Source organism: Phodopus roborovskii, unplaced genomic scaffold (genome assembly GCF_943737965.1).
Source record: "Phodopus roborovskii unplaced genomic scaffold, PHOROB, whole genome shotgun sequence".
Taxonomy (NCBI): domain Eukaryota; kingdom Metazoa; phylum Chordata; class Mammalia; order Rodentia; family Cricetidae; genus Phodopus; species Phodopus roborovskii.
Window position 1 is genome coordinate 13,561,097 of NW_026126599.1, and position 13,275 is coordinate 13,574,371.

The 13,275-nt window shown below is 49.0% G+C and overlaps 1 protein-coding gene and 1 pseudogene across 2 annotated transcripts; both read left to right on the plus strand.

Annotated features, from left to right (window-relative positions):
* The first annotated feature begins 636 nt into the window (after nucleotides 1-636).
* Nucleotides 637-11,261, plus strand: Lrrc8e (leucine rich repeat containing 8 VRAC subunit E). Of its 2 annotated transcripts, none has more exons than XM_051205258.1 (3): nucleotides 637-723; nucleotides 5,757-5,899; nucleotides 8,453-11,261. In XM_051205258.1, the coding sequence occupies exons 2-3, from the start codon at nucleotides 5,762-5,764 to the stop codon at nucleotides 10,700-10,702; spliced, it is 2,388 nt and encodes a 795-aa protein (XP_051061215.1). In that variant the 5' UTR covers nucleotides 637-723; nucleotides 5,757-5,761; the 3' UTR covers nucleotides 10,703-11,261. The 2 variants fall into 2 exon arrangements, with proteins under 2 accessions (XP_051061215.1, XP_051061214.1); XM_051205257.1 differs by lacking the exon at nucleotides 637-723 and adding an exon at nucleotides 5,371-5,459.
* A 1,116-nt stretch (nucleotides 11,262-12,377) lies between these two features.
* LOC127237359 (uncharacterized) lies at nucleotides 12,378-12,460 on the plus strand (annotated as a pseudogene).
* The last annotated feature ends 815 nt before the right edge of the window (nucleotides 12,461-13,275 follow it).

The following is a 13,275-nucleotide window of genomic DNA, read 5'->3' on the forward strand; positions in this document are numbered from 1 at the left end:
GAGGGATCAGAAATTCAAGGTCATCCTCACCTATCTGGAGAATCTGAGGATAGTCCAAGGAGAAATGGGGGGAGTAGTTCCAGGCCCCATCCCACCTCCCTGAACCCTCTGGCCCTGCACACGCTTGTCTACCACCTGGCACACCCCAGGCTGAGGAAAGTTTGTTTCTACCCCAACCCTCCAACCTTCAGGATGGGCCAAAAGCCTAACCCGAGCCCGGCGGGCTAGGACCCACACTGGGTTGGTTTCCTGTGGCTGGGAACAGCTCCTGATGGCAGGCCAGCACTGGGTCGTCCCCTGCAGGAAGCCTATACTACCCGGGCCTCGATTGTGCTTTGGTACCAGGTGAGGATGCTTAGGAGTTGAAGGAAATGATTCCCAGAACCACTTTCCCGACACCTGCCCAGATGGTTACACCTACAGGATACCAGTTTGTTCCCAAGGCCAGGACTTAGTGAGACTGCAGACTTCTAAAGACCCTTCTCTGAGGGAATCTCTCGCCTTGCTTGCGATTGCGTGGCGTGGAGTGGGGTCGACCTGGGAGCGAGGCGTTGCCGAGCCATCCCGGGGGCGGGGCGGGGTGGTTCCCAGGCTCCTGGCCCAGCCCTTACTGACTCACCCTCTCCGGCCGGCCCGCCCGCCCGCCCGGGAACTCTGCGGGAGTCCTGGTCGATCCATTCCTTGGGATCTACTAGCTGGGCCCCAGAGTTCCATCCCTGAGTGGTGAGTAAGTAGCTGGGGTTGAGGGACTTTCGTCCCACGGGTGGAGATCTACCTGGAACCAGGGAATGGCCCAGGGAAGGATCGCTCAGGTGTGGGTGGCTCCGTGGCCTGGGAGAGCGCAACTTTCCCGCGAGCGAGCGCGCGCACGCGCGTGCGCGCGCGCGCACACACACACACACACTCACACTCTCACACACCACACACACACACTCACACACACACACAAACACACAGGCACACACTGGGAGCTGGGGCTGGGAGTGGGAGAGGGGTGCCAGAACCCTCAGCCTGGCCCCCTGGAGCTCGTGTTCTGGGAACCGACTGTTAGGGGAATAAGCAAAGGAAAGGAGATCAACAAACAGGCAGGCAACGACTTCGGGAATCTTGATTTCTACAGCCTGTACCAGCATGAGGTGGTGGAGGTAGCTGAGAAAGACAGAAAAGGAGTGCCCTCAAAGTTGCGGAACCCCAACCTCACCAACCTGCTCCCTAAGATTCTTACACTTTGCGATTCCAAAACCTCTTCCAAGTCCCAGCAAAATAAGCTTGAGAAAGTGCTAGCTTGGGAGTCCATAGCATTCCCACCCCAAGACTTGCCACTAGGGGTGACTTCCTTACCTCAGTAACTCCCTTGTAAAAAGAGTAGGAACTGAACTTTGAGCTTTGGGGGTTTTATGTGTTTAAAATTTTTACTTTATTTTGTGTATCTGTGTGCATACACACACATGCACAACACTCTAACATGCTTACTCGATATGCAACTTAGGTTGACCTTGACATGTTGGTCCTCCTCCCTCTGTCCTAAGGATTGCAGGGATGTGTGCCACCATTCCAGGTTTTGTGAGGAGCTGAGACTTGAACCCAAGGCCTGAGCCAGCACCCTACCAACGAAGCCACAAACCTAGCGCTGACTTTGTATTCCAAAGGTTAAAGACCTCTGCAGATCCTTCCTTAATCCTTAGCATGGGATATAAAGCTGGGGAGGTTGACCGAGCTGGGGGCATCCTCTGCATCCATTCTGCAGCAGAAGTGGGGCTTCACTATGGGAAGGAGTTTGTAGGATTCTCCCAAGCCTGGCCTCCTGGGACACCCTCATGGGTGTGGGTGTGTGAAGATACCAAAGATTGATTTGGGGTGTCCTCCTCAATGGGTTCTCCACTTTATTTTTTGAGACATTATTCACTGAACATGGAGTTCATGTTCTTGGCTACACTGTGTGGCCAGTGGTCCTCCTAGATCTACCTATTTTACTGCACCCTGCTGGGGTTATGGATACAGGCTGCCCTGCCCACTTTACATGGCTCCTCACACTTGTGCCTCAAGCTCTTTACTGACTGAGCCATTGGGGTGCCTTCATTGGATGGAACAGAGTTAGTACCATCAAACAGGAGGGGGACATTGACTAGACAGGCTCAAATGATACACACACACACAATGAAATCTTCAATGAGTTAAGTTAGTTCAGCCTCCAAGACAGAGGCCCCTACACTTTTATTTCCAAATCTGGGATAAAATTCAGCAGTAGGCTGGACATGGTAGCACACTTTTGTAATCCCAGCACTTAAGAGGCTAAGGAAGGAGAATTGAAATTTTGGATTCATTTTGTGCTACACAGCAAGCACAGAGCTAGCCTGGGCTACATAGCAAGATCTTGTCTCACAAAAAAAGAAAAAAAATGAGGAAAAGGAGAGGGCTGGGTGGTGGCTCAGTGGGTAAAGGGCTTGCTATGAAGGCATGTGTACTTGACTTTGGATCTCCCCTACACCCACATGAAAGCAGGGCACTGTGGTGTATATCGGTAACTTTAGTGGATTCCAGGGTGCTGAGCCTCAGATTTTAGTGAGAGACTTTGTAAAAAATTATATATATATATAAAAGATGGGGGCCTGTAAGATAGCTTAGCAAGCCCAAACACCTGACTTTGATAACCAGAGCCCACATAAAGATAGTAGAGAACTGAAGCCACGAAGCTGTTCCTTGATCTACACACACACACACACACACACACACACACACACACACACACACCACTCACACTAATGAATAAGATGGAGAAGGGTAGGAGGCACCTAACGTCAACCACTGGACACACATGCACACATGCATACACAACATAAAACAAAAACCTTAAAAATAAAAGTATCAGCATTGAGAGCAACGAGAGGCATACTTTCATAGAGACTCCCTTGCTATTTTTCTCTACATCTCCCCGAGTTCCATGAAACCCTCCTGCTAAACCCTCCCATCTGCTCTGCCTGCTAGAATTTAATGGCAGGTTCTGGAAGATTGAGTTTGAGTCATGGGGTCAGACAATGATAATCCTTGTGTCTCCTTCTGATTGTGTGTATGTCTGTCTACATGGTGTGTATGTCTTGTTCCTGGGAGCTGAGTAGAAGGCTCCTGTTCCCTGGCCTGGGACTTGTGGGAGTGGGTTGGCAGCTCTGGGGAACTTGTACCCCTGTGAGATGGATCATGGAGGGTGGAGACAAGGAGTTGGTCCCTGCTTTTATATTTACAGCATCCCATGAGGAGTCCCTCAGAAGGGCCAACCAAGACTGCCCTAGATGGCAGGAAGCCAACATGGGCATTACTATTCCTTGCTCTAAGCTCATCTTAAGATTTTATTTTTAATGTATGTGTTGTGTTGTATGTATAACAGAGATTATTGTGCGTTGAGTATTCAAGGAGGCCAGAAAAGGATGTTGGGTGGTTGGAGTTACAAGTGGTTGTGAGCCACCCAGTGTGGGTGCTGGGAATTGAACTCTGGTCCTCTGCAAGAGCAGCATGTGCCCTTAACTGCTGAGCCTTCTTGCTCTCCCCTCTGGGTCATCATTTCTGTCAAATGATGGAAATGGGATTCCCCCCCTCCAGTGCTGGAGACTCTTGCAAACACTCAACACTGAGCTACAGCCCCAGGCTAAGGGGGCAAAAAAAAAAATCTCTTTTTTTGACATGGTTCCATGTAGCTGCGGGCAACTTTGAACTTCGATCCTTCTGCCTCAGACCCCCAAGTGCTGAGATTCTGGGTGTGTGCCACTCTGCCTAGTTATGTGGCACTAAAGACTGTACTTGCCAGACAAGTGCCCTGCCAACTGAGACACTGAGGAGTGCTTGGTGAGCATACAGGACCAACTATCTGGTCATCTCCTTACATGTGCATGATTCAGGATGAATTGGGGGCCCTTGGCATGTCTCTCTTATATAGGATGACTTAATGCCTGCTCCCTTCCTACAAACCCTCCTGCTTATATGGAGATAGGTACCCCAGTGTGGTGAAGGGGTCTGGTTGTGAAGTACCTGTCTCTCAACCTAGTGAACAGGCTCTGAACTCCCACCTTGCCTTCACCCACTACAAACCACTGGGAGAAACAGAGACAGGAAAAGGAGGCATGGATGTATCAGAACAGTTGCCTGGTGGCACAGATAGCCCATTTTTGGCCAGAACCAACACAAATGACCAGGACAAAGGGCTCCTAGGAAGCTGTTGGTTTTGTTTTTCTCTCTTCCTTTCTCTGACACGCACCCCCCCTCCCCCGGTGTGTGTGTGTGTGTGTGTGTGTGTGTGTGTGTGTGTGTGTGTGTGTGTAGAGGCACCTTCAGTCAGATGTCTTCCTTTGTCATTCTCTGTCTTATTTAAGACTGTCTCTCATTAAACCTGAGGCTTGCCAATAGGATTTCACCCATGCACCACTCTGGCTTTTACATGGGTACTGAGATCAAATTAATGTTCTCATGGCTGCATGGCAAGCACTTTATCTACTGAGCCAGTCCACTGGCCTGTTTGTTGCATGGGGACAGGGTCTCTTTCTGTAACATAAATGCTGCTCTCAAACTCAAAATTCTCCTGTCTTAGTTTCCTGAGTGCTAGGATTACAGTGCCAGCTACTATAGCTTCCCAGGAACTTTTTAAAGATAAAGGATAGAGGGGCCCAGAAATGCAGTTCAGTGTGGAGGTACTTGCCAACAAGCCTGATGATCTGGGTTCCAACCGGGAGCCCCACTTTGTGGAAGGAGAGAACTGACTCCTGTAGTTCTTCTCTGACTTACACACACACACACACACACACACACACACACACACACACACTCACTCATAAAAAGCTTGGATGCTGACAGGGGCAGGTTGTCCAGAGACCCTCACTGCCCTGTCTGCCCTGACTTCCTGGAAGTGGTGTCCTAGCTTGCATCCTACACCCCCGGGTAACTTAGGCCTGGCCTTTGCAATAATGATACCTTAGTAGAAAAGGAAACCAGAGATAGACAGAGTGGGCTGGCAGCCCTGGAGCCTGGCAGCCCAGCCCTGTGCCAGGCTCCAGTCATAGGTGTTACCCTGAGAATATTCTAGTTTAGAGATCCTCACACTCTTCCCTCTCAGGGCCCAGGTTTCTTATATCTGCCTCCCATTCTGGGCTCTAGTCCCTATCTGAACACTCAGGTGTCTTGGCACATGCCTCCAGGGCTCAGTAGCCTTCAGCCTGGCCACTCCCTGACCCCTGAGGCCCTTAACTAGAGCACAGCCACGCTCCAGCTTGCTTTGCCCCAGCCGGCTTTTCCGGTTGGGGATTGGAGGTGGTGCCCACAGCACCCCTGGCAGGGGGCACACCCCGGAAGTCTCGAGCCCTCGAGCCGGGGATACTCTGGTAGCAGGGGATACTCTGGTAGCAGGGTAGAGGTGAGAGAGTAGCTAGAGAGTGAAGGGATTCCAGAATGAATGTCACAGGCTTCCTCCTTCAGAGGTGGGTGGCCACAGTAGGAGGTTGGAGCGCAGCTGCCCTGTGTTTTTATCAGGCACAGCAGATAAGTAGGGGCTTTGGGGGGCAGGAAAAGCTGTGAGATTGGGAAGGAGGTGAGTTCTGAAGGAAGCAACAAGCCCCAGGCTAAGAAGGGAAGGGAGCATATAGCTCATAGGTTCTAGAAAGTTCTGGCAGAGCTGAAAGTGTAGTGGGAGCTTTGAGCTGTGTATGGCCTCTGGGGGGTTTCTCCTGCCTTGCTCTCACCATGTCTCAACCCCTCTTGTCTCCTGACTTCTATAGGCGGGATGATCCCAGTGGCGGAGTTCAAGCAGTTCACAGAACAGCAGCCTGCATTCAAGGTGCTCAAACCCTGGTGGGATGTATTGGCCGAGTACCTCACTGTGGCCATGCTCATGATTGGGGTCTTCGGGTGCACCCTTCAGGTGAGGAACGGGACCGAAAGGGGCAAGCCACACATCTGTCAATCCTTATGATTGGAATTTCAGGAAGGGCCTTCTTGACATGTGACGAGGCAGGGCCCCACTGAGACAATGAGCTCTCTAGGCAAGAGCCAAAGTAGACAGGGCAAGGGGTATGAAGGATCTGGGTCTCACAGTGGCTGTATTCATGGCTGTGCTAATGGCTGGGGTCTCAGATTGCTCTTTCCAGGTGAGGGGTGAGGATGTGAAGGAGTGGCACCACACCTGGGCAGTGCTCCTAGTGAGGGTCTTTTTAAAATGTATTTTCTTTTATGTGTCTGAGTGTTTACTTGCATGTATGTATGTGCACCACATTCATGCTTGGTACCTGTAAAGGTAGAAAGAGTGTGTTAGGTTCCTTGGAACTAGGGTTATGGATGAGAGATGTTTTTGGTTTTTTTTTTTTTTTTTTTTTTTTTCCTCCCCTTTGATTTGTTTTGTTTTTGAGACAGGGTTTCTCTGTGTAACAGTTCTCTATCCGCCTGCCTCTGCCTCCCCAGTGCTGGGATTAAAGGTGTGCACCATCACTGCTGGCTTTTTTCTTTTTCTTTTCTTTCTTTCTTTTTTTTTTTTTTTTTTTTGGTTCAAGAGTTCTTAACCACTCTCTATCCCCTTCTGCCATAAAGGCACTGGACTTCACTATGGCTGTGCCCCTGATTGGGGTCCTGAGCTGCACCTTCCAGGTGCAGGGCAGGGCTGTAACAAGGGGCATGGTCTTACCATGGCAATGCTTATGACTGGGGGGGTCTTCAACTGTACTATACAGATGGGTACAGTCTCACCATCATGATGAGATGGAGAAGTGTCTTCATCTGCACCCTCCAGGTAAAGAATGGTTCTCTAAATGGGTAGGCCTTGTACTTGAAGTCCTGAAGACTTCAAGTCACCAAAGAAGAGAGAGAGAGCCTGGAAATCTTGGTGAGTGTCTATAACCCTAGAGACTCTGTAGGCCGAGGCAAGAGGATCACAAATTTGAGGTCAGCCTAGACATCTTAGCAAGACTCTCTCTCAAAATTAAAATTGAGGTCAGGTATGGCAATGTACACCTAGAATCCTAGCATAGAGGATGAGTTTCAGGTCAATTGGGCTACACAGTGAGACCCTATTTCTAAAATAAAATAAGTACATAGAAAAGGAGAAAAATATCAGTATTAGAGTACTTGCCTAGATTATATGAGATCCTGGGTTCAATAAAAAGTATCACCAATAAAATAAGAGACAAACAAGAGGGAGCCAATGCCAAAGCCCACACACAGACCTATTCTGACCCCTACCTTCCTCTCCTCCATCTCCAAGAGCAATGGCATTATAGTCTACACCCACACACTTGTATCTTTCTTGTGGCAATGGGGATAGAACTAAAGGCTTCCAATGCTACACGAGAGTTCTACTGCATCGGCAAACTCCAAGCCCCTCATGAGGGGATTCTACACCAAAGCTCTACCACTGAGCTGAATCCTGCCCACTTCTTCCCCTTGACTAGTGTCTACTGAAGTTGTCTAGACGTTGTACCCACTCTGTAGCCCAGGCCTCAGTTCCCAAGTAACTAGGACTATAGGCTAGCATCACCAGGCCCATCTTCTTTTTCTTATAGATGGAATTTTGTTATTGATAGATATTTAAACTCCTTTTTAAATTTATTTACTTGGTTTCTTGAGACAGGGATTTTCTGTGTATTCCTGGCTGTCCTAGAACTCAGTTTCTAGACCAGACTGGCCCCAAACTCAGAGTTTCACCCGCTTCTGCCTCCTGAGTGCTGGGATTAAAGGTGTGCACCGCCATGTTTAGCTTCATAACTTAAAAAATAAAACAAATCAAACAAACAAAAAACAGTTGAACTGGTCTCTTACACCCACTTCCCAAGTACATGTGCCCACAACACTCAGTTTATGCAGTGTTGGGATGGGACTCCAGAGTTCCACTCTGCTGGGCGAGTACTCTATCAGCCTAGGTCTATTTCTGCCCTGTGTACTTTCTGCAAGCATACAGTCCCATGAGACTCATCATAGCCTCGCTATGATTACCTGTGCAAAGACTCCACTTCCAAATGAGATCACAGGGACTAGGGGTTGGGATATAGTTTCTTTTTGTGGGACCACAGTTCAACACAATCATACACTCTCACATTCTCTTTTTTTTTTTTTTTTTTTTTTTTTTTTTTGAGACAGAGTGTCTTATAGCCTAGACTGGCCTTGAACTTACTATGAAGCCAAGAATGACCTTAAAGTCCTCATTCTCCTGCCCCCATCTTCTGTGTGCTAGGATTAGAGGTCCGGGTCAGCAACCCTAATTTATGAATTGGTGAGACTCAGAACTGGTGCATGCTAGGCAGACTCTCTACCACCTTAGCTACATCCCCTCCCCCCACCCTTAATCTCTTCAGCTGAAGCTTTAATGTTTCTTCCACATTCACACAGCTGATGGCAGTCTAGGACCAGCATCTCCCACCTCACTCTATTTCTCTCCTGTACAATTCCCCAGTTCCTTCACTGTCTCTCACTCTCTTCCCATTCCCAGGTGACACAGGACAAGATCATCTGCCTGCCCAGCCATGAACCCCGAGAGAATTTATCAGAGGCTCCTTGCCAGCAGCTCTTGCCTCAAGGGGTCTCTGAGCAGATGGGGGGCCTCCGAGAGCTGAGTGGCCTCAAAAACAACCTAGACCTTCAACAGTATAGCTTTATTAACCAACTCTGCTATGAGACAGCCCTCCACTGGTATGCCAAGTACTTCCCCTACCTGGTTGTCATTCATACACTCATCTTCATGGTCTGCACCAGCTTTTGGTTCAAGTTCCCTGGCACCAGCTCCAAGATTGAACACTTCATCTCCATCTTGGGCAAGTGTTTTGATTCCCCATGGACCACTCGGGCCTTGTCGGAGGTGTCTGGAGAGAACCACAAGGGACCAGCTGCTGGACGGGCTGTGGTGACCACAGTATCCGCAACAGGGGCAGGCTCAGGGAAGGCAGGTGAAGGTGAAAAGGAGAAAGTGCTGGCAGAGCCAGAAAAAGTGGTGACTGAGCCTCCAGTTGTCACCTTGCTGGACAAGAAGGAGGGCGAACAAGCTAAGGCCCTGTTTGAGAAGGTCAAGAAGTTCCGCGTGCATGTGGAAGAGGGTGACATCCTCTACTCCATGTACATCCGGCAGACAGTGCTCAAAGTATGTAAGTTTTTCGCCATCCTGGTTTACAACCTGGTCTATGTGAAGAAGATCAGTTTTCTGGTGTCCTGCAGGGTGGAGACCTCAGAGGTCACAGGGTACGCCAGTTTCTGCTGCAACCACACCAAGGCTCACCTGTTCTCTAAGCTGGCCTTCTGCTACATCTCCTTCGTGTGTGTCTATGGCATCACCTGCCTGTACACACTCTACTGGCTCTTCCATAGGCCCCTCAAAGAATACTCCTTCCGTTCTGTGCGTGAGGAGACGGGTATGAATGACATCCCAGATGTCAAGAACGACTTCGCCTTCATGCTCCACCTCATTGACCAGTATGACTCCCTCTATTCTAAACGGTTCGCAGTCTTCCTCTCTGAAGTCAGTGAGAGCCGCCTGAAGCAACTCAACCTCAACCACGAGTGGACACCTGAGAAGCTGAGGCAGAAGCTGCAGCGCAACACACGAGGCCGGCTGGAGCTGGCCCTCTGCATGCTCCCTGGACTGCCTGACACCGTCTTTGAGCTCAGCGAGGTGGAAGCACTCAGACTAGAGGCCATCTGTGACATCTCTTTCCCCCCAGGGCTCTCCCAGCTTGTGAACCTTCAGGAGCTCAGCTTGCTTCACTCCCCGGCCAGGCTGCCCTTCTCCTCACAGATCTTCCTGCGGGATCGCCTGAAGGTGATCTGTGTCAAATTTGAGGAGCTCCGAGAGGTGCCCCTCTGGGTGTTTGGACTTAGAGGCTTGGAGGAACTGCATCTGGAAGGACTCTTTCCCCCAGAAATGGCTCGGGCTGCCACCCTTGAGAGCCTCCGGGAGCTTAAGCAACTCAAGGTACTGTCTCTGCGTAGCAATGCAGGGAAAGTGCCAGCCAGTGTGACTGATGTGGCTGGACACCTTCAGCGACTCAGCCTGCACAATGATGGGTCTCGCTTGCTTGCCCTCAACAGCCTCAAAAAGCTGGCAGTGCTACGGGAGCTGGAACTGGTCGCCTGTGGCCTAGAACGCATCCCCCACGCCGTCTTTAGTTTGGGGGCTCTGCAGGAACTTGACCTCAAGGACAACCACCTTAGGTCTATTGAGGAAATCCTCAGCTTCCAGCACTGTCGGAAGCTTGTCACTCTCAGGCTGTGGCACAACCAGATAGCCTATGTTCCTGAGCATGTGAGGAAGCTCCGAGGCCTGGAGCAGCTCTACCTCAGTCACAACAAGCTCGAGACTCTTCCCCCTCAGCTTGGCCAGTGCTTTGGCCTCCGCCTGCTGGACGTGTCCCACAATGGGCTTCGTTCCTTGCCACCTGAGGTGGGCCTTCTCCAGAGCCTCCAGCATCTAGCTCTCTCCTACAATGCACTAGAGAGCCTGCCTGATGAATTGTTCTTCTGCCAGAAGCTGAGGACATTGCTCTTGGGATACAACCATCTTACTCAGCTTTCACCCCATGTGGCTGCTCTCCGGATCCTCAGCCGTCTGGAGCTCAAGGGTAACCGGTTGGAGGCTCTGCCAGAAGAACTTGGTGACTGCAAGGGGCTGAAGAAGTCAGGACTGCTGGTGGAGGACACTCTTTATGAGGGATTGCCTGCAGAGGTGCGGGAGAAGATGGAGGAGGAATGAAGCCTTGTGGGGGAAGGGGCAGGTTGACACAGAGGCCTTCAGATGCTTTTGCCCCAGCATTGTCTTCCATGGGAGATGTCCAGTAGGCCCAGTGGGAGAGGAAGGAAAGTCAGATGTGTTGGTTTTGTGCAGTTCAGACAAGATCCTGGGACTGGTTTGTCTGGAGAGAAACAGGAGGTAATGGATTTGGGGTGTAACCCCACAGGGAAGGATTAACTCAGTCTTAGATTCTTGGACCAAAACCACACCTGTGTCTTTAGCTGGCTGGCTTGTCCTTCCTCTGAACATTCCAGCTTGATTAGTGTCCTATACAGGAGTGGGGGACACATCCCAATGGGATTTCTAACCCTCTCCAATGACAAATCAGCATACATCTAGGGTTCTCTCCTAAGGAGAAGACCCAGGGACCAGTTCCGATCCTCCTTTTCCCAACTTTAATGCCACATCCTTATTTTATAAATCCTTTGCCACAGAGATGGGTACTTAGAACAATAGCTATGTAATAAAATCAGCTGAGGAGCCAGGAAGAAAATAAAACATCCCACACCCCACCCTGAAATACTGACTCAGAATTTTTGGGTGGGGGCCAGGAACCTGCTACTAAATAAGTATGCCAGGTAATTCTGATTCAAGTGGTCCTGAGACTATAATGGAATTGTTGACACAAAGACTGGGATGTGAGTGTAACTCAAGTTGGGGGAGTGCTTGCTTAGCATGCAGGAAGCTCTGGGGTCCATCCCAAGCATTTCATGAACCAGGAGTGCTGGAATATGCCTATATAATACCCTGGAGGCTCAGGGAGGAGTCTCAAAATTTGGAGCCAGCTTAGGAGACATAGCAGAACTTGTCTCCAAAACAACTAAGAATGGATACTGGAATGTCCACACACAGAGCTCTTTTTCTAGAGCTTTAGAGAATCCATGAAGCTAAGCACTGCATTTCCCCATGAAAATACTTATTTAACATTCAGGAAAAACTCTGAAATACAAAGTAACTGAAATACAAACTAACTGGACTACTGTCTTAGTTAGGGTTTCCATTGCTGTGAAGAGACACTGTGACCACAAAGCATATTGGGAAGGAAAGGGTTTATTCAGCTTATACTTTCACAATACTGTTTACCATTGAAAGAAAACAGGGCAGAAACTAAAACTGGTCAGGATCCTGCAGGCAGGGGCTGATGCAGCCGGCATGGAGGGGTGCTGCTTACTGGCTTGTTCCACATGGCTTGCTCAGCCTGCTTTCTTATAGAACCCAGGACCACCAGGCAAGGGAGTGAACCACCCACAGTGGGCTGAGCCCTCTCCCATAAATCACTATAAATCGCTAATTAAGAAAATGCCTTATGGGCTAGAGAAATGACTCAGAGGTTAAGAGCACTGGCTACTTTTCCAGGGGTCCTGAATTCAGTTCTCAGCAAACACAGGGTGGCTGATAACCATCTGTAATGAGATCTGGTGCCCTCTTCTGGTAGGCATACATGCAGGCAGAATGTTGTATACATAATAAATCTTAAAAAAGAAAAGAAAATGCTATGCAGCTGGATATTATAGAGGCATTTTCTCAATTGAGGGTCCTTCCTCTCTGATGATTCTAGCTTGTGGTATATAACCAGCCAGTAAAAATACTATTCATGGGTTTCTTAAGACTGGCTGACTCCCAAAGGCAGATTAGATGCATCAATGCAACAATAAATCCTCTTTTGTGACCCAGAACTCATTGTCAGTATAAGTTTTGATACATACAAGAAGGAATATAATACAGCACAAAGGAATTATGGTATTGATGAGATTTGTTCTATAATTTGAAGACATAAGTAATAATAATAATAAAAAACAACAACAAAAAAGACTGTCTCCAAGTTGAGGGTGACTGCTAGCCTTTTTTCTTAATACCCTCAGGGACTTTCTTTTGAATGCTTCCTGTGCAGTGGAGAATATCCCAGTGGGTGCTTAATAAATGAGAACTGTAATTCTCACCTCTTTGTACAGTATGGTTATCTAAGCTTTCTATATCCAGAACCAAATGATAATACCTGCCTGTCAAATCATGCTGGCTGTACTGGGAGGAAAGACAACCGGGGTACTTAAATAGAGGGTGAGGTAGAGACCTCATCTAATCAAGATACATTAGGTGGAGTTTTCTGCCTAGTTTTGTTTTGTTTTCTAAAGAATCTCTCCTCCCACCAAAAAGCCGGTCGGTGGTGGTGCACGCCTTTAATCCCAGCACTCAGGGAGGCATATCTCCGAGTTAGAGGCCAGCCTAGAGGCCAGGGTTACACAGAGAAACTCTGTTTCGAAAAGCCAAAACAAAGAATCCAATTTCTTCTCCTCCTCTTTTATCCTTTTAATTCCAAGCTTGTTTCTGCTCCACCTGTAGGTCATTACTAGACGAGTTGTGATAAGCCTTTAAAAGCCCATCCCAAATTTGCTTTCAGAACTGTGGCACAGCCTAGCCTCCTGGGTATGGTCATTTGCTGACTGTCCCTGTACAATGCAAGCCTCCTCCTGGCCCTAAAAACCTAGGGGCAAACTGCTCCTTAGCGACCCAGATTTACAAAATAAAGACAGCAT